The 22,047-nt window shown below is 34.8% G+C and overlaps 1 protein-coding gene across 1 annotated transcript; it reads right to left on the bottom strand.

Annotated features, from left to right (window-relative positions):
• Window positions 1-1,735: 1,735 nt before the first annotated feature.
• LOC132115838 (uncharacterized) lies at window positions 1,736-15,778 on the bottom strand. Its single transcript, XM_059524215.1, has 6 exons — window positions 15,763-15,778; window positions 13,376-13,557; window positions 10,001-10,155; window positions 9,330-9,772; window positions 2,940-3,148; window positions 1,736-2,384 (listed from the first exon to the last, which is right to left on the bottom strand). The coding sequence occupies exons 1-6, from the start codon at window positions 15,776-15,778 to the stop codon at window positions 2,199-2,201; spliced, it is 1,191 nt and encodes a 396-aa protein (XP_059380198.1). The 3' UTR covers window positions 1,736-2,198.
• Between the last annotated feature and the right edge of the window lie 6,269 nt (window positions 15,779-22,047).

The following is a 22,047-nucleotide window of genomic DNA, read 5'->3' on the forward strand; positions in this document are numbered from 1 at the left end:
GTTTCAAAAGGGAAAATACTTTGTTTGGTCTTCCAAAAGAGGACACAACTAGAAATCAGCGGTTAAGCTGTATTTCAACACTGTTCCAGAACATTTCAACCCAAATATTTAGTGTGCAGCACATTTTCCTGATCCTGGGAGAGTAGACTATAATGCCGGCTGTTCTCACTCACAGCCTGTAAGTACGTTTTCATATTTATATATAACGTATTTCATATATTATAAAGGATGATTCAAACATGACTTTGATCAGGGTAGAGTAGGGCTTGTTGTTTGTCGTTTCTCAGATCACAAATACAGATATGGTTTTATGTTTATGCGGCACGATGCAAAGCAACATGTAAAGAGACAGTATAAGTCATTATAATCATGTCCCCACTGGATGGAACAAATGCTTTGTTTGTAATGGGTTTTATTGGTTTTGTCTCGTCGTGCCGGTACACACATCACAGTATTGTAAGGGATGTAACATTTCCGTCACACACTTGAGGTATTCGGCCAATCACAACGCACTGGATAGCTGGCCAATCACAGCACACCTCGCTTTTCAGAACGATGAGCTTTATAAAAATCGACGCGTTTCAGAAGGCAGGGCATAGAGGAGAAACAATAATGTACAGTATGTGGAAAATAATGTTTTTTTTTGTTAGTTTTTTTTACCTTAAATGGCATAAACACATTTTATCACACCAAATACAAAAAATAATGTTCTTTTTAGCAACATCACATGATCCCTTTAATGCATATGAAAACTCAGTGATGATGCATAAGAACATAGTAATAAAAACATTAGCACCACCCCACCCCTAGCGCTGCCCCCAAAATTCCTGCTTTCCTGCTAGGCCTACATGTATGTATGTTGTATGCAGGCTATATATACACTTTGAAATTAAATTAAATTAAATGTATGCATTTAGTAGACACTTTTATCCAAAGCGACTTACAGTGCATTCAGGCTATCATTTTTTACATATCATGTGTTCCCAAATAAAAAAAAATGAAATGAAATGAAATGATCCAAAACACTACATAGCGATATGCTTAGTAAGATAACTTTTGCTCCGCCCACTTCCGGCTTGACGTTTCACATTCACATGCGATTTATATATTTTTTTTATTTTGAAAAGAAATGCAGAACTTCTTTCAAAGGGGGACATTACAATTGTTTACGTGCCACTGGTGTTCTGTCGTTTTAACTACATATTACATTTCCATCATCACAAATCTGAATATATTGGATAAATGATCAAACTTACATTTAAAGATGGAAATCACATATACACCATAAAATGTATTGCACTGTATCATCCTGTATGAAGTGGCATAATTCATGGTGGGAAAAAAAACAACAGAAACAAAATTAAGGATCAGTATTAATAGATGAATTGTGTTTCCACAGAGTTACAGAGTTGAAAAGGTAAAGTAATATGCTAGTGCTTATTCAATCAATCGTACATCATCGTCATCGTCACCATCAAGTGCATCTCTATGGTATTAAAACGATCTCGATAAAATTAATCATGAATGGAGTTTGACGACTTTTTGTGAAATTTCAGCCTCTTCTGGTGGGTCAAATCTTTAAACAAACATTATTCTCGAACTGAGAGGAGTCTATGAGGTTTGTCTTGTACCTCTATTAACACTCTTCTATCAGCCAAAAGGTTGGCTGAGTAAAGCCAGTGAAGAGCAGAAGCAGGAGACAAAGTGTTGATGATAAAAAGGAGCAGAGTTTATTGAATAATCTCATTTGCATATGTTTAAACACTCAAACCAGCACAAATCCAACAAGTATGTTATAGCAATGGTAAGCTACTGTTTCACAACAACAAAGACATTCTCTTATCTCTTATTCATGGAGACAAAAAATCCCTTGAAACCACCCAATTATAAGACTAAACTGCAATAGGCTACAAAAAAAGGAATATAAATGACTAATCAATGAATTAATCAATTAAATGAACATTTAAATGGTTACTATAAATGATAATATGATTAAATGTTTAAGGAATAAATGAATAGAAAGACAATCAAACACAACATAAATGTATGGACGCTGTCTTAAAGCAGGATCCTTAGATCTTTCAGAATATTTTTTCTGCTGTTGTAAAAGTTCAGTTACATTATAAAGTATTAAGAGAGAATATGTAAGCATTGTATATCATTAAGTGTGAAGGAAGCATCAGTTTTCTGTTTTTCACTCAGATCATAGGCATCTCCTGAGGGCTGATCTGATTCAGCTTCTCTATGATAGACTTGTGCTGCTCGTCCCATTCATCCTTCGAAAGTGAGGATGGATTCATCTCCAGGAACTTGTATGCATCTTCAGACTGAACACTGAAGATGACCTGTGCTCTCCGACAGCAATCACCAAATCTCTGCCAGCACTGGAAGATTAAAATCAAAAAAAAAAAAAAATCAATCACATTATATTGACAGACTCATGATGTGGCCCAAATGACTCACTATTCCTTACATAGTAAAAGTCAGATCATCACGATATTGAATTTTTCCGTATTTATTTTTACAGGTGTTCTGCCAGTATTTCAAATTTTACACTCCATTGCATTGTGTTTTATACTTAACAGAAATGTCCGTAAAAATTGATGGATAATGTCATGTGTCATGAGCTGCCTGTGCCTTTTTATGGATTTATATTTTACAGTTTATTTTTATTTTAACTCTGCCACATGCACTTCATCTTGGAAAATAATACTAATACTTTTTAATTATACTTGGGTCGGTCACATACTGGCTATGGCAAAAGTACTGACAAATTATTATAGTCAATAATCCTGATTTAAAATTCTAAATATCCAACATGTCTGAGATTATTCGAGCAGCCTCAAACTATTATACAATATTTGATGTAAATGGTAACTGGGAAAAATTGGGTACAAATCAACCTAAAACACTCTTAGAGTGAGCCTGCCTTAAGTTACCTTTTCTGCTTCTACAATAGAGGTCACAAACTCCTGCTTCATATCACTCAGGTGCTCAATGAGTTCCTCACTAGCAAAGGTGTTCTTCTTCAGCGTATCTATCAGAGATCCCACTTTCTCCCAGAACTTCTGAAGCCGAACCAGAATTTGTTGGATTTGGGAAAGACACTTCTGGACTTCTGCAAGGTGGACGGGACTGGGAATCATGCCTGGACAAACAACATACAACAGGTATTGATTTATGAGAGATCATTGTGAGCCTTCAGCCCATTTTAACTCAAAGAAGAGATTATATGATTTTCCCACACTCTCAGAAAAAAAGGTCCAAAAACTGTCAGTAAGGCGGTACCTTTTCAAAAGGTACACTTTTTTACCTAAAGAGTCCATACTGGTATTTTAAAGATACATATATAAGTACCTAATAGTATCTAATATGCTTTTGAAAAGGTACCGCCCCAGTAACAGCTTTTGTACTTTTTTTTCTGAGAGTGTGGGGAAGAGTAGGCTATGATACATACGACGGCGTTTTAGTGCCACGTTGAACAAAAAAAAATCTAAGATTACGAGATTAAAGTCGAAATACTACAAAAATAAAGTCGAAATATTATGAGAATAAAGTCGAAATATGACGAGAATAAAGCCGAAATATTAGAAGAATGAAGTCGAAATATTACAAGAATAAAGTCGAAATGTTACGAGAATAAAGTCGAAATATTACAAGAATGAAGTCGAAATATTACAAGAATAAAGTCGAAATGTTACGAGAATAAAGTCTAAATTATTAAGAGAATAAAGTCGAAAAAATACGAGAATAAAGTCTAAATTATTAAGAGAATAAAGTCGAAATGTTACGAGAATAAAGTCAAAATTATTAAGAGAATAAAGTCGAAATATTACGAGAATAAAGTCTAAATTATTAAGAGAATAAAGTCGAAATGTTACGAGAATAAAGTTAAAATTATTAAGAGAATAAAGTCGAAATATTACAAAAATAAAGTCGAAATATTATGAGAATAAAGTCAAAATATTATGAGAATAAAGTCAAAATATTACAAGAATAAAGTCGAAATATTACAAGAATAAAGTCGAAATATTATGAGAATAAAGTCAAAATATTATGAGAATAAAGTCAAAATATTACAAGAATAAAGTCGAAATATTACAAGAATAAAGTCGGAATTATGAGAATAACGTCGAAATGTTACGAGAATAAAGTCGAAATTATAAAGGAAAATAAATAAGTCAATAAGTCAAAATATTACGAGAATAAAGTCAAAATATTACGAGAATAATATTTTGAGAGTCGAAATATTATGAGAATAAAGTCAAAATGTTACGAGAATAAAGTCGAAATGTTACGAGAATAAGGTCGAAATGTTACGAGAATAAAGCCTAAATATTACGAGAATAAAGTCAAAATATTATGAGAATAAAGCCGAAATGTTAAGAGAATAAAGTCGAAATGTTACGAGAATAAAGTCGAAATATTACGAGAATAAAGTCGAAATATTGCGAGAATAAAGTCGAAATTATTATGAGAATAAAGTCAAAATTTTATGATAATAAAGTCGAAATTATTAAGAGAATAAAGTCAAAATGTTACGAGAATAAAGTCGAAATGTTACGAGAATAAAGTCTTAATACCATGAGAATAAAGTCGAAATGTTACCAGAATAAAGTTGAAATGTTACGAGAATAAAGTCGAAATATTACAAAAATAAAGTCTATATATTACGAGAATAAAGTCGAAATATTACAAAAATAAAGTCTATATATTATGAGAAAAAAGTCAAAATATTACGAGAATAAAGTCAAAAAATTACAAGAATAAAGTCGAAATATTACAAGAATAAAGTCGAAATTATTAAGAAAATAACTACGAAATGTTACGAGAATAAAGTCGAAATTATTAAGAGAATAAAGTTGAAATGTTACGAGAATAAAGTCGAAATGTTACGAGAATAAAGTCGAAATTATTACGAGAATAATGTTGAAATATTACGAGAATAAAGTCAAAATATTATGAGAATAAAGTCGAAATGTTACGAGAATAAAGTCGAAATTATTACGAAAATAAAGTCGAAATTTTATGATAAAGTCGAAATTATTAAGAGAATAAAGTCTAAATGTTACGAGAATAAAGTCTTAATACTATGAGAATAAAGTCGAAATGTTACCAGAATAAAGTTGAAATTTTACGAGAATAAAGTCGAAATATTACATAAATAAAGTCTATATATTATGAGAATAAAGTGGAAATATTACAAAAATAAAGTCTATATATTATGAGAATAAAGTCAAAATATTACGAGAATAAAGTCAAAATATTACAAGAATAAAGTCGAAATATTACAAGAATAAAGTCAAAATTATTAAGAGAATAACGTCGAAATGTTACGAGAATAAAGTCGAAATTATTAAGAGAATAAAATTGAAATGTTATGAGAATAAAGTTGAAATGTTACGAGAATAAAGTCGAAATTATTACGAGAATAATGTTGAAATATTACGAGAACAAAGTCGAAATATTACGAGAATAAAGTCCAAATGTTACCAGAATAAAGTCGAAATGTTACCAGAATAAAGTCGAAATGATTACGAGAATAAAGTTGAAATATTACTAGAATAAAATCGAAATGTTATGAGAATAAAGTCAAAATGTTACGAGAATAAAGTCGAAATCTTACGAGAATAAAGTCAAAACTATTAAGAGAATAAAGTTGAAATGTTACGAGAATAAAGTCAAAATATTACGAGAATAAAGTCAAAACTATTAAGAGAATAAAGTCGAAATGTTACGAAAATAAAGTCGAAATATTATGAGAATAAAGTCGAAACTGTTAAGAGAATAAAGTCGAAATGTTACGAGAATAAAGTCAAAATGTTACGAGAATAAAGTCGAAATATTACAAAAATAAAGTCTAAATATTATAAGAATAAAGTCAAAATATTACGAGAATAGTCAAAATATTACAAGAATAAAGTCGAAATATTACAAGAATAAAGTCGAAATTATTAAGAGAATAACGTCGAAATGTTACGAGAATAAGGTCGAAATGTTATGAGAATAAAGTCTAAATATTACGAGAATAAAGTCAAAATATTATGAGAATAAAGCCGAAATGTTAAGAGAATAAAGTCGAAATGTTACGAGAATAAAGTCGAAATATTACGAGAATAAAGTCGAAATATTGCGAGAATAAAGTCGAAATTATTATGAGAATAAAGTCAAAATTTTATGATAATAAAGTCGAAATTATTAAGAGAATAAAGTCAAAATGTTACGAGAATAAAGTCTAAATGTTACGAGAATAATGTCTTAATACCATGAGAATAAAGTCGAAATGTTACCAGAATAAAGTTGAAATGTTACGAGAATAAAGTCGAAATATTACAAAAATAAAGTCTATATATTACGAGAATAAAGTCAAAATATTACAAAAATAAAGTCTATATATTATGAGAAAAAAGTCAAAATATTACGAGAATAAAGTCAAAATATTACAAGAATAAAGTCGAAATATTACAAGAATAAAGTCGAAATTATTAAGAAAATAACTACGAAATGTTACGAGAATAAAGTCGAAATTATTAAGAGAATAAAGTTGAAATGTTACGAGAATAAAGTCGAAATGTTACGAGAATAAAGTCGAAATTATTACGAGAATAATGTTGAAATATTACGAGAATAAAGTCAAAATATTATGAGAATAAAGTCGAAATGTTACGAGAATAAAGTCGAAATTATTACGAAAATAAAGTCGAAATTTTATGATAAAGTCGAAATTATTGAGAGAATAAAGTCTAAATGTTACGAGAATAAAGTCCTAATACTATGAGAATAAAGTCAAAATGTTACCAGAATAAAGTTGAAATGTTACGAGAATAAAGTCGAAATATTACATAAAGTCTATATATTATGAGAATAAAGTGGAAATATTACAAAAATAAAGTCTATATATTATGAGAATAAAGTCAAAATATTACGAGAATAAAGTCAAAATATTACAAGAATAAAGTCGAAATATTACAAGAATAAAGTCAAAATTATTAAGAGAATAACGTCGAAATGTTACGAGAATAAAGTCGAAATTATTAAGAGAATAAAATTGAAATGTTATGAGAATAAAGTTGAAATGTTACGAGAATAAAGTCGAAATTATTACGAGAATAATGTTGAAATATTACGAGAACAAAGTCGAAATATTACGAGAATAAAGTCGAAATGTTACCAGAATAAAGTCGAAATGATTACGAGAATAAAGTTGAAATATTACTAGAATAAAATCGAAATGTTATGAGAATAAAGTCAAAATGTTACGAGAATAAAGTCGAAATCTTACGAGAATAAAGTCAAAACTATTAAGAGAATAAAGTTGAAATGTTACGAGAATAAAGTCAAAATATTACGAGAATAAAGTCAAAACTATTAAGAGAATAAAGTCGAAATGTTACGAAAATAAAGTCGAAATATTATGAGAATAAAGTCGAAACTGTTAAGAGAATAAAGTCGAAATGTTACGAGAATAAAGTCAAAATGTTACGAGAATATAGTCGAAATATTACAAAAATAAAGTCTAAATATTATGAGAATAAAGTCAAAATATTACGAGAATAGTCAAAATATTACAAGAATAAAGTCGAAATATTACAAGAATAAAGTCGAAATTATTAAGAGAATAACGTCGAAATGTTACGAGAATAAAGTCGAAATTATTAAGAGAATAAAGTTGAAATGTTACGAGAATAAAGTCGAAATGTTACGAGAATAAAGTCGAAATTATTACAAGAATAAAGTCAAAATATTGCGAGAATAAAGTCGAAATGCTACCAGAATAAAGTCGAAATTATTACGAGAATAAAGTCGAAATATTACTAGAATAAAGTTGAAATATTATGAGAATAAAGTCGAAATGTTACGAGAATAAAGTCGAAATGTTATGAGAATAAAGTCAAAATATTATGAGAATAAAGTCGAAATGTTACGAGAATAAAGTCGAAATATTACGAGAATAAAGTCGAAATTTTATGATAATAAAGTCGAAATTATTAAGAGAATAAAGTCGTAATGTTACGAGAATAAGGTCGAAATATTACGAGAATAAAGTCGAAAAATTATGAGAATAAAGTTGAAATGTTATGAGAATAAAGTCGAAATGTTACGAGAATAAAGTCAAAATATTACGAGAATAAAGTCTAAATATTACGAGAATAAAGTCAAAATATTATGAGAATAAAGTCGCAATGTTACGAGAATAAAGTCGAAATATTCCGAGAATAAAGTCGAAACTATTAAGAGAACAAAGTCTAAATGTTACGAGAATAAAGTTTTAATACTATGAGAATAAAGTCGAAATGTTGCAAGGATTTAAATCGTAGAAATTAAAGTTATATTATTTTGAGAGTAGGCCTTTATTGCGCATGCAGATGTCCCGGATGGAGAGCACCGGGATTGAGTTGTGTCCCAGCGGCTGCAGCATGTTACTGGGATGAGGAAGAGTCAGTTTTAAGGACTCGTGGAAACAGCTTAATATCAAGAATATTATAACAGACTGAACAGGTGTCATACTCGTGGGGACTGTATGCTTGGAAATTATATTTCATATCTTCCATTGCATTCGTTATTTGTAGTGCGCCAGCCACCAAGTAGCAATACGATTTGTGATTTTGATAGACCTACTTTTAATATAAGTCTCAGCTTTCACTACGACTTTATTCTCATAGTCTCACGACGTTATTCTCGACATATTACAAATTTATTTTCGTAATTTTCACACTAAATCGCCGTGATACAAAAGAACATTAGCCTGCTTGGCTCAATTTGTTTAGAAAATAGATGATTTATTTTGTCATAGTCATGTTTGATGTTAAAAACATTGTAAAGGCTTTTACTTTCATTGTTTATTTTTGTGCAAATTACTGCATGGTCTATTATATTTCTCACTTGTCCCTAAAATGTAAACATTTTTATTGTTACAGTAAGAGAATAGTATAGAGGGGTTCATGTTCAATGCTTTGAAATATTCTGTGCCTGCACTAGGCAGAGCACACATGGAATCTAATTTAACTTATGGATTGATTTCTGATATAAAATACATGACAATAAAAGTTTGGCCCTCTCATAACTAAGTGAGCACCTCCTGTATATTAATGCATTATAATGGCTATTTAAGTGAGGTATAGTGTACATCCAGTTGCTACTGATAACGGTTGTTATTGGGAAAAAACACACCTTTGAATGTCACAACTAACCAAGCAATTGCTTACTCATTCACTAATCTAATGTGTGGCAGCTGAGTGCACTATATCATGAATGAATGAAGTAAAGTGACTGAATTCGGAGGAAAATCTAGAAAATATCTTTAGACTGGGGCACATTGAAAAACTCACCCAGTTGTATTTTGCAATTGGCCAGCTGCATCTGAAAATCAATTAGTTTGACTTGGGTTGAGGACTCTTGTTTTTGCATACTGCTCTTTTCAGACGTGAGACGGGACAGTTCGGCACGGAGTTCTTGAGATTTAGCAGTATCGTAAATTACTTTGGCAAGAACTCCAATAAATGGAAAAAAGAAAGCCAGGATACCAAAGCCAATGTTTTCGACAGAAAGAGCTGTGATGAGATTCTGCAGCTCACTGTTCTTTTCTTCAATTGTTGTCTGTTTTTTGTCTATTTGTTCAGCCCTTTGTCTCAGCTCCTCCTCAAGTTTGGCCACAGCCTCCTCCAGACTCTTAATTTCCTCTGTTGTTTGAGTTAGTTGTTTTTCTTTCTCCATCTTTTCTTGAATCACATCACTGGTGCATGACGCTACACTTTGGTTATGGTCATCATACCTGAATATGATGTATTTCATATAGACAGAGTACAGTGAATGGACTTGATACAGTAAATCACTTTTCATCTCATGTTTGTTAGATTAGAACAATTAAAACTAGGTTTCATGCATTAATTTTACTATTCGATTAAATGTATCTTTTCTGTTTCATTACAAATACTGATTAAGAGAATGATTGTTTGCTGTGAAATGCTTCCCCATGATAAGATGCTGAAGATGTTTTAACCTCTTCACAATGTCTTCCACAGCTTTAATGATGTCATCAATCTTTGCTCTGATTTCATCCAGGTACTTCACAGCCAGAGAGGGATTATTGTGTTCAACAGCCGTCAACAGCGACGGGAACAGGGAGAAAACCAGGGTGGAACTCGTAATAGCACACTAAAATGAAATATAATTTATCCACAAGAGCTGTCATTTAATAAAATAATACTTCACAAGTTTGTTGGCATTAGTATCAATGTGGTAAAAACATAACATAACTTAAAAACAGCAAAAAATTAACTTATGTTTTTTTTTTTTTTTTGCGAAAGGTGTGTTTCAGCTTTTTTAAAACCATGTTAATCTAATTACAGCTGCATTTTTATTAACTAAGAAGGACTTTAATTTCGCCAGCACTTAACCAACTAATACTAGTACTTACCTTCTGTTTTCTTGTCTATCATATTCTTAAAAAAAAAAAAAACCCTGGCTACGTGTTCTGTACTAGTCTTTTCCAATTAGAGAACAATTTTTGGCTTCTGAGTGACAAGGGTCAGTGAATGATCAGAATGATTTTGTTTCTTGCTTATAACAACATGAGACAGCACACAGTATAACTTCAGTGTTATAAAAATATATTTTCGGTCCTTGATTCTGATTGGTTGAGTCGTGTTTCGAATCAGTTGTAAATTACGTAAGAGCCATTGAGAAACAGAGTTGCGACACACAGAGTTGATCTCGCTGCCATGCAGTCACGTGCTTCATGTAGCTCTTGTTAGTTCCAAATAACTACACTGTCAATATGTTTGAATGGGTTTAAGTATGATAAACAGCAGTTTCACTATATTTTCAACAATTTCTAGTGAGTATTAATACATCATGTGCATTTCTTGTGTATTGATAACCATAGGCGGAAATCGCGGGGGGGTCGGGGGGGTCCGCCCCCCCCCTATCTGAGGGTTGTCCCCCCCTAAACTATAATTGAAATATGTGTATTGTAAATAATATAATGAGATATATAGTTAAACTAATTGTGTAAGTAGTAAAACAATACAAATGCAAACTGAGCAACAACAAAAAAAGTTTTAAACATCTCGAGTTCCCCCTGCTTTGCCTCACATTGCTTTGGTCCACTGCCTGCTCCCCTTTTACATCACCACCACCGACACACACACACATACACACACACACACACAGTCCGGTGCAAGAAAACATCGTGTTTCAGTAGTTGTGGAAGTCCATAAGTCTAGCTTACTTTATTCACATTAATCATCGGATGACGTGATTATTTTCTCTTTACTATAGATGATGCTGAGTCATTAATAAGTCGTGTCCAAAAAATATTATTGTGTAGCCTACCAATTTACTTTTGTCACCGATGTAGTCTGTGCTGTTAGCGATTATAACAGGCGTTTTTACAACCGCTAAGTGAAAGAGAAGGGGAGGGGGAGGCCAGGGGAACCAATCAGCATCGAGTGTTCACTTTCAGCGCTGAGGAGTGCTGAGAAAAGTAACATCATAGAGGAGGCTAGCCTCTCTTCTGGAATATCAACCAACCATCATAGAGACGTAAATTAGATATTAGTTTGAACCTGTTTTTATACAGTCTATGGTTTGAACTTGTCCCGGAGCGGCTGGGCTGATAATTTACCAAGTATTTATAATGAGTAGCGATATTGAATGTATTTTCTTTACGGTTTCTATCTAAAAGCTGCCAAAAAGCCATTTTAAACTGGTTAAGCAAATAATAATAATAATAACAATTGGCAGGGATCCCCAGACCAATACAATTAGTTTGCCTCCTCTATTTTAAAATCCACGATCCACCACTGGTCGGTTTACTTCATTTAATATAGTCAATCTAATATAACATCATACTAAGAGTGCAGTTGTTCTCCAGATATTAGCATAACAAATGTGATTTTGATTTTTATAAAAATTGAATAAACAATAAGTTAATATTAAGTGCATTTTAGGCACCATATTGCCTGTGTTAGCTCTATTTCACCAACGAAAAAAGTTGAAACTAAGCTACACACTGAGGAGGTGCTTCCTAACTGAATAAATCCACTTTTTGAACAAATCAGTCATTGACGTAATAAATTATTATTTTTTGTTTTTTTCCCGTCTTCCACGTCTATACCGATCTCACAAACAGTTGTGTGAGGGTGTATGTCTAAAAGTGTGTATGCCTTCATTTTGCTAGGCATGGCAAATGTTTTTTATAAATGCATGTTTTAATTATAACTGTGAAGCAACAGCATTGCTATTAAATGTGCTATATAAATAAATAAAAGTTTTCCATTGTATTTTGGTGGCTTGATTGTGTAAACAACTTCAAAAACATTGCAACAAAAAAAAATTGTTTTGAAGAATGTTTTGGTCAATTTAGTCAGCTTTTTCATTGAAACAAAAAGAAACTTTGAGAAGAAGGATAATGGAACGGTCTCTATGCAATAGTAAGGCTTTCCTCTCTATACACTTATCCTTAAGTACAATTTTGCCTGTTTTATTGGTGTCCCCTTCAAAACTTGCTCATGAGAAATGTTATGTTTATTGTCCCCCCAACATTTAGATGAGATTTTCGCCCCTGTTGATAACTATGCTGACTACGTTTTACAATTTCATTTTATTCTAGGGAAGTGATGAAAAGACAGCATTAATATTTTTTCTAATATGCTTATTACTGATATTACAATTACTTTAGTATTCAGGTTTAAAATAGAGAAAATGTTTTTCAATTCCAGTGCAAAGAGGCAAATTAAAGAAAAATTATATTCCTATATAATGCCATGTTTTAACAACTAGATGCTTAGTTATTTTATGTTATGCATTTTAGACATTAAATATTAAATAAGTTAAGCATTTTTTAAATGTTGAATTTAAAAGATTACTTATATCCCAGTATTATTTTATGACATTAATGTAAGAAGATAATATAAGTTTGCTTAACTGTTTCTGAGGAGCTACATTGTTTGGTGGAAGAATACTGTTTTTATTAATATCATTACACTTTATTTGCTCTGCTTTATTTTGTGAAATCTTACTACGTATATGGTATAAACGTTTAATAAAAGCAATAAGCCCCGTGACAGTTTGCTTCACGTTGTACCTAACAATGTCTCTTAGCTGTTATAAATTCATTGTAAACCTTGGCTTCACGGCGCTTATTGCTTTATTACAGTGCTGATGAATGGAAAAGGCAGGGTCTCGACAGTGAGCTGTGGCACAATCCACATCCATCTAGCTACTGCAAGTTTACATAGAAAAAATAGATTAAAAAGTGTTGTAATGAAAATAAAAATTGAGACATTTGGAACACTAGTTTTGCATTAAAATGCATTTTCTAGATATTTCCACCCAACACAGTTTTGTTACCATCTCTGCACCCCTGTCTTACCTCCAGCAGAACCACCACAGAGGACTTAAACAGCAGCTGTGTTTCAAGAGCTCTTTCTCTGATCAGAGACTCCAGGTTTGGGAAACCACCCAGACATAGGTAAGAGAGATGATAGAGAAGAGCCGTTCGCTCCGCAGCCGGAAGAAGCTCTTGGATGAACTCTGGAGTCCATGAGGAAATCTCTGAGAAACCAGACCAAACATTAGTGATTGATAACAACCTCCAGGGTTCAATCAATGGTGAATAGGTCAGTCATATGTAAATTAAATGTTCTTGAGCTCTGATTTAGTTTTAGTTCAAACATGTGTATAATAAATGTGTTTAGATGTGTGCCAGTCCACATCTCTTTAATAATCTTCTATTCATATAGACTGCATCTGGCTGATTTTAATCGTAAATGTATCACTGTAAAAAATTATTTAGATTTTAACAGTAACATTTTGTAAAAAAGCTACAGTAAAAACTGCTAATTGGTTATCAATAAGTTTCCATACTATATACGGTAAATAACTGTAATTACATTTAATGTAATTTTACATCAAAATACTATTAAAACTACAGTTTTTGGTAGTGAAAAAAGTCATTGTACAATTTACAATTAAAAAACGTAAATGAACACTCCTGGAATTCCCTGCATGACACTTCATATTTTATGTTTTTTTCGTTTCTTCTTAGTTTTTTTTTTATTATCAGTTTTGTACAGTAGGCTTTTATATTGTATCTAATGTTGTTAAAATAATGATTATTGCATTATTTCAGTATCATTTGTGTTACCATGATGGTGTTTAGTGTTTGCGTGAATGACACCGTGTGCCTTCTATATGTGTATGTATATATTAGTATATCCCTTCTCAGCTTGTGGAAGAGCTGTTTGTAATAAGCTTTGATTCATCAACCTGCTTTTGGTGGTTATAAGTATTACAATGCTTCAAAACAGATATTAGTACTTAAATATGCTGGTTTATTAACATTGCATCAGTTAATTAAATGTTGTTGTTTTTTAAATTGTGAATTTAAATGAAGTCTGTAAAGCCTAATGTTGCTACCATATTTTTTTCAGGTTAAATTCTGGCAACCACAGCTGCCGGTATTTTTTTTTTTTACCATGATACTAAACAGTGTCTTTGATCCCTGCGGGGCTGTGCCATGTTAAAGGAAGTTTTAAACTTTAAAAATAGCCCCTGATATCCTGCATTATTTTCCGGTCTGCTGCATCTCGGCATTTGAATAATGTGTTTTGTGGATTGAATGAAAGGAATAATGTTAAAGTGTTTTTGGTAATTGAGTTGGGCATCAAGCCCAGGTGATCATTTTATCAGAGTGACTGTCACTAACAATATTTTAGGCTACTGTATATGTATATAAGTTGAACTTCACCACTTTTCTCAGTAGGCCTAAATATATTTCTAAAGGTGCTGTTGACATGAAATTTTCTTCAGATGTCGGAAACAATGCAAGTAATCCATACATACTGTGCAAAGAAAACAAAACAAATAAGTTAAAAAATTAATTCTTAATTTTTTCAGAGAAAAAGTATTGAACACATGAAGAAAGGGAGGTGCATAAAGGCATGTAAAGCCAAGACACCAGCGGAAATCTATCAGTAATTAGAAAGCAATCCTGCCCCTCGTCAGTGGAAATCAATATTAGCTGGTTTAGTCCCAACTGATGGCCTAAAAAAAGGTGTCTCATGAGTTGTCATTACCAACAAACCAACACTTTTTTACGAAATATTATATAAATTTCTGTGAGCGTGTTCAATACTTTTTTTACCTGGGTCATTCCCTTGTCTTACACAGAAATTATTTTTTTTAGCTTTTTTGTTTTTTCTTTGTATGTATGGATTACTTGGATTGTTCCCAACATCTGATGAAAATTTCATGTCAACAGCACCTTTAGAAATATATTTACTGAGAAAAATGGTGATGTGCTCAATACTTATTTTACCCAGTGTGTGCGTGTGTATATATATATATACACATAAAGACATCTGTTTTTGTCTCTTATTTACATTAGGCCGTCAAACTGTTGTATAAAAGCAATATCACACATTCACACTCGCAGTTGTGCGATATGGCTGATTATCTGTGGCACTCATATATTGTGTAAATATGACCATAAACCAAAGTTACATGTAAATGTACTTCCTGTAGCTGGCGACATTCATTGGTGCTTGAAAGTATTTCCTGTATTATGGTAATATTTGTGATGACATCGTATTTTGTCCATGTCTGGTCTTTGCTAAACCAATTCTATTATCAATTACTTACCCTTTACATTACATCACATTACCCTAGCATCTTATTAACCGGAAGTTTGTAAGGCCATAGCCTTAATTACACATTGAAGAAAAAGGTGGAAAAGGAGTTTGAATGGGAAATTCTCACCTTTGCTATCAGCCATGTTTTTGCAGAGTGTACACTGGTGAAAGATCCTATAGAAAGGTCTTAAGAAGCTCAAATGAAGGACAAAATGTGATATTTAATTAAGAATGCTTGGCATCAGACAGTACAAGATGGACATAGCATGAAAAATAACTGTATATATCACTGTACATTCAGGGGTCTCCCCAAGCCTAATACATAACTACAGAATTCAAATGACAAGCATTTAAAAGAAATTCTAGTTTCTCTTTTCCTGTTCTGAAAGAGAAAGAATTGGTCATGCAGCATTAGAACAACAGGGTGTGTAATTATTGACCGACTTTTACTTGAGTGAATTGAATCCACTGACTGTACACACCACTATGATGAAGGGTATTTATGGTAATTATCTTCCTCTAATATCTGTATATCTCCGCTAATGTTCATTCAAGCCCTTTCCACTAAACCACCAAACTAAAGAAAGAAAGAAAATATCCAGATAACACTGTTATTTTAAGTTTAACAACATTAGAACACAGCAGAAATATAAAGTACATTTTATTAATAATATGTATTGAGCAGCTTGAAAAAAAACTTTAACTGAAAATAAAAGGTCTATCTTAGGTACATCTCAGAAAATAGACAATACATTTTCTGACTGAATAGTAGCCTTTCCATGTTTAATATTATAACGTCTGTACAGCATCCTGCTGTAATACATGTATTATTTCATGTTTAAAGTATCATATAAAGTTGAATCCAATAATAAAATAAGAGTTGGATACTCACATATTTTCTGTCGAGTTTGTTTCTCCAACTCATCTGCACTTCGGCCAAATATATAGCCAACAGCATGACACCCACTTTAAATCACGTGATTCACAAGAATTTCATTGGGACTTTGTTTCCAGGTGCTGCTCAAAAAAAAAAGAAGAGGAAAAAAAAAACCTCCCGTTATCTTCATAGTTCATCGGACATGTATAATATTATTTATATTGAAAATTGTTATATTTTCTTTATTTATTTGGGTAACACTGGCTATGTATAATACTTGTGTTACTCTCCCTGAAGAAGGCTTATGCTAAAAAGCACTAGGACAGATCTCTTAACTTCTTACAATAAAGGCTTTTTGAATACATATAATACATGCATATGACTCAAATAGGGAGCTGATTTTTAACGACAGTGTCAGCAGCATTCAGCACATAGAAGAGCATCATACACGCGGTCCACCAGAGCTCGAGCAGAGACAGAACGCTTTCACTCCAGAGAGCGCGCAACAACGAATGAATGCAACTTCTTTTTGTCATTTTCTTTTGCTTAGGAATTTGCATTGTGAAGAGATGTCCAACTTAAATGTATGGGGAAATTTATGGAAGAGTTACAGTATTTTTTTTATATAAAAATAAAAGTTCCCACATCCTTCGCCTCAGTGAAGGTTTGATATTAAATGCTTTTCGTTGAAAGCAATAAGTGTCCCTTTCCCTTTAGTGACCACATTTCTCTTGGACATTTTTGATCGGACAAGATTCTGCAATGTCTATTTTAAAATCATATTGTAAGCATGGCCATAGTCGACTATGAGGTCACAGAGGTCCGGACCTCGGTAAATTTGTCATGTTCGAAAATAAAATGTGTTCTCTGATTGACTCATTTGCTGCTAAACTCCTCATATGAATGTCTGCATGTATAATTCACAATGTTTAGCGTCCGTGGTATGAAAATGATCACTGTGAGAGTGAACGAGTCTTCAGAGCTGTGAGTGAAAGAGAGAGCGCGAGACGCCAGACGCCAGATCCAGCTATTATAAGCGGTTTCTGACTCGTTTTCCCACTAAATGTAACACTTTAGAAAGTTTAAAAAGTATGAAGTTGCGGTTTAGGGTCAGCGATAACATAATCTTATCTAATTTCCAAAATATTTGAAATAAGTTCTGTTTAGAAATAATTTTTGTTTATTTTAATAGCAATATCTGGCAACATTGCATCGCTGGCATTAGATCCGCAGTAATCAACAAAGACAGCGGCTATTTACACTAATTGCAAATAGCAGCTTTTTCTTTTTTTAATTGATATGCTATTTACACTAAGTGCAAATATCTATAGATTCTATTTATACTATGTTAAAATAGCAGGACTGTCTGCTATTTATACTAGCCTACTTAATGCAAATAATTGCAATTATCTGCACATCAGTAGCCTATTGTAAAACAGTATGCAATAATAACTTACTGAATCTAATTTAATGGATGCTGTAGTATGACCCTCGGGATGCCCCGTACCTGGGGCTGTAGAAATGTATCTGTGGGTAGTCATGGAAACAGCTCAGTAAATATGCCAGCAGGCTAAAGACATGCCGTTGTCTGTGTTCATTCATTTATGTACAAATTACGACATGGTGTCAGAAGTGTTTAATGTTAAAACCAACTCAGCCTTCGACATGAAAGTATAGTCGACAGTATAAGAGACTTTTCAAGGAAATCACCGCTATTTGGAGTTAAATCAACCCGCCAGCTCAAGTAACGTTAAGATGTCCAGAGAAGAGAGAGAACGCGCGGGACCATCCTCTGCAGCTTACACCGCTGGAGATGCATTTCGCATTAGCCCTCCGGAGAAGTTTGACTGCAGAGACATCCAAAATTGGCCCAAATGGATTAGACGTTTCGAAAGGTACAGAGTAGCGTCGGGTTTGGATAAAAAGGATGAGGCATTCCAGGTGAACACATTGATATATTCCATGGGAGATGAAGCAGAGGACATCTTACATGCGTCGGCGATAGAAGAAATAGACAAGGTAATCTACGAGAAAGTAAAAGACTGTTTTGATAAACATTTCATTGGAGAACACAACGTCATTTTCGAGAGGGCCAGGTTTAACATGCGAAAACAAGAGCCGGGGGAAACGGCTGAATGCTTTGTTACTGCAGTTCACAAATTGGCGGAATACTGCAAGTTCGGGACTCTCAAAGATGAACTGATACGTGATCGCATAGTAGTGGGCATAAGAGACATTAGACTTTCCGAAAAGCTACAGTTAGATTCAAATCTGACTCTGTCTAAAGCTACGAACTTAGTAAGACAAAGTGAAACTGTAAAACAGCAGCAAGTGGTGCTGCGCGGCGCGGGAAATCACGCACACACCGGGCCCAGTGATGAAATGCACGCGCTTTCGCCGGCTCGAAGGAAAGAGTGGAATTCCGAACGAAAAACAAAATACAATGCTACTGGAACATCAGGGATGTGCCATAAATGTGGGAGAGTGCCATTTCATAGCTGGAAGGATTGCCCGGCCAAGGAGGCTGAATGCAGGAAATGTCACAGAAGAGGACACTTTGCTGCTGTCTGCAAATCCAAGCAGCCTGTGCATGAGATGGCAGATGAGGAGGAGCAACTCTACCAGGACAGTCTTTTCCTGGGTGAGGTGAAGGCAGATGGTGCTGGTTGGTACTCAGACATCAAAATAAATGGGGAAGTTGTTTCTTTTAAATTAGACACAGGAGCAGCAGTGACCGCAATACCCACAAAATTATATAAGTGTAGTAGAGATGGTCCTCTAATGCACACCTCAAAACGACTGTATGGCCCAAATAACAAGATACTGCCTGTGGTAGGACAGATACAGAGTAGACTAGAAAGTAAAGCTAAAAAGGCCACTCAGTCTGTATTTGTCATTGATAACCTAGCCAGGCCACTGCTGGGCTTACCAGCACTTACAGAACTGCACCTCATTGAGCGATTGGATGCAGTTGACGAACAGGGTGAGAACGCAGATTCAGGGGAGGTCTTCAAAAAGAGGTTTCCAAAGGTGTTCAGTGGATTAGGGAGACTTGAAGGTGATTACCAAATCCGCCTGAATGAGGACGCCATCCCTTATGCTCTGACCACTCCTCGCCGCGTACCAATCCCCTTAACTGACAAAGTCAAAGAAGAGCTGCAAAGGATGGAGGAGATGGGGGTCATCTCAAAGATAGAGAAACCCACTGATTGGTGTGCAGGAATAGTAGTGGTCCCAAAATCCAATGGTAAAATAAGAATCTGCGTCGACCTGACCAAACTCAATGAGGGAGTGTGCAGAGAAAGACACATATTACCCTCAGTGGACCAATCATTAGCTCAGCTGAATGGCGCACTGGTGTTCACAAAACTGGATGCACGTTGTGGGTTTTGGCAGATACCCTTAGCACAGGAGAGCAGGGAGCTCACAACATTTATCACCCCCTTTGGCCGATTTTGTTTTAATGTTCTGCCTTTCGGAATTAACTCAGGGCCAGAACACTTCCAGAGACGCATGTCCCAGCTCTTAGAGGGGCTAAGTGGAGTGATATGCCATGCAGATGATATCCTCATATGTGGAGAGAATAGGGCCCAACACGATGAACGTCTCACAGCTGTTTTGACACGTCTCCAGGAGGCGGGTCTAACACTAAATGAAAAGTGCACCTTTGCACAGCCCGAAGTCCTGTTTGTGGGGCATAAAATCAGGGCGGGAGCCATTGAACCTGACCCCGGGAAAATCAAAGCTATCACCAATATGCCCATCCCACAGAATACAGCAGATGTTAGGCGTTTTTTGGGGATGGTTACATACATAGCAAAGTTTATCCCTCAGTTTGCAGATACCACCAAACCACTCAGAGATTTGCTGTCGAAGAACAATGAGTGGTCTTGGGGCCACATGCAACAGACATCATTCGAAAACCTCAAAAAGGAGCTGGCATCACAGAGAGTGTTGGCTCAGTACAGACCACAAGCAAAAACAAAAGTGTCTGCAGACGCATCATCCTTTGGCCTGGGGGCTGTCCTTATGCAGAGACAAGATAACATGGAGTGGCGCCCGATCGCTTATATCTCTCGAAGCCTTTCTGAAACGGAGCAACGTTATGCCCAGGTTGAAAAGGAGGCATTGGCCGTCACCTGGGCATGTGAAAGGTTAAGTTCATACCTCATAGGCCTACCATTCACGATAGAGACAGACCATAAACCACTACTGGCCTTGTTGGGGACAAAAGCGCTGGATGACTTACCTCCCAGAGTTCAGCGATTCCGTCTCAGACTGCTGAGGTTCACGTACAAGATAATTTACGTGCCAGGGAAGGCTCTCATCACAGCAGATGCACTCTCCAGGGCCCCGGTGAGACGGCCACTGACTGAAGAAGAGGCACAACTGGAAGGGGAAGTGCAGGTCTTCATTAATATGATACGCGAAACCTTACCTGCATCCCAGTCTAAACTTCAACAGATAGCTGAGCACCAACAGCGGGATTCTATCTGTAGCCAGCTGAGGTCACAGTGTAAGAGAGGGTGGCCACGGCAAGAAGAGCTGTCCCAGCAACTGAAACCCTATTGGGTACACCACAGTGAGCTACACATGAATGGTGACCTTCTGATGAAAGGGCAACGGATTGTTATACCAGAGACATTACAGAAGGAAATGCTGGCCAGACTACATGAGGGACATATGGGGACAACCAAATGCAGGCTGAGGGCCCATCAGTCAGTGTGGTGGCTGGGACTGGGTGCTCAGATCACAAGAATGGTGGCCCAATGTGAGGTGTGTGCTAAAAACCAAACACTTCACCCAGAACCAATGATACCCTCAGAGCTGCCACAGCGGCCCTGGCTAAAAGTTGGAGCTGATATGTTTTATTGGGAAAATGACTCTTACTTATTGTTGGTAGATTACTATTCTCGATACATTGAAGTAATTAAAACCCCAATAACCACATCAGCAGGAGTTATCAATGGCTTTAAATCAATTTTTGCTAGACATGGGGTTCCTGAAGTACTAATAACTGACAATGGCCCTCAGTTTTCTTCGGGCACTTTCTCAACATTTGCCATGGACTATGATTTCAGACATGTGACCAGCAGCCCATACTTTGCACAGAGCAATGGAGAGGCAGAGAGGGCGGTGAAGACTGTCAAGGGCCTAATGAAGAAAAATGCTGCTGACCCATACAGGGCTCTGTTGGCCTACAGAGTCACACCGCTGCATCACGGACCATCGCCAGCAGAACTCCTGATGGGCAGGAGACTGCGCTCACCGTTGCCAGTCTCACCTGTTCAACTCAAACCTAAATGGCCAAACAAGAAGGCCTTTGCAGACAAGGACAAACAACTGAAACACACACAGACAGTTGACTTTAATCACAGACACAAAGCTACTGTGAGACCAGAGCTAAAAGCAGGTCAGCGAGTCTGGATCACAAATACAAAAGAATCGGCCACAGTGATAAAAAAAGCAGACACTCCCCGCTCATATGTAGTGGAAACGGACTCAGAAGAGGTGAGGAGAAACAAAGCACACCTC

Source organism: Carassius carassius, chromosome 35, assembly GCF_963082965.1.
Source record: "Carassius carassius chromosome 35, fCarCar2.1, whole genome shotgun sequence".
Classification (NCBI taxonomy): domain Eukaryota; kingdom Metazoa; phylum Chordata; class Actinopteri; order Cypriniformes; family Cyprinidae; genus Carassius; species Carassius carassius.

Bases quoted from the DNA above. Each gene is read 5' to 3' on its own strand.
- LOC132115838 (XM_059524215.1), bottom strand. The intron at 9,773-10,000 runs GTTAAAACATCT...CATCATATTCAG, and splicing joins GTGGAAGACATTGTGAAGAG to GTATGATGACCATAACCAAA. The intron at 2,385-2,939 runs GTAACTTAAGGC...TTAATCTTCCAG, and splicing joins CTATTGTAGAAGCAGAAAAG to TGCTGGCAGAGATTTGGTGA.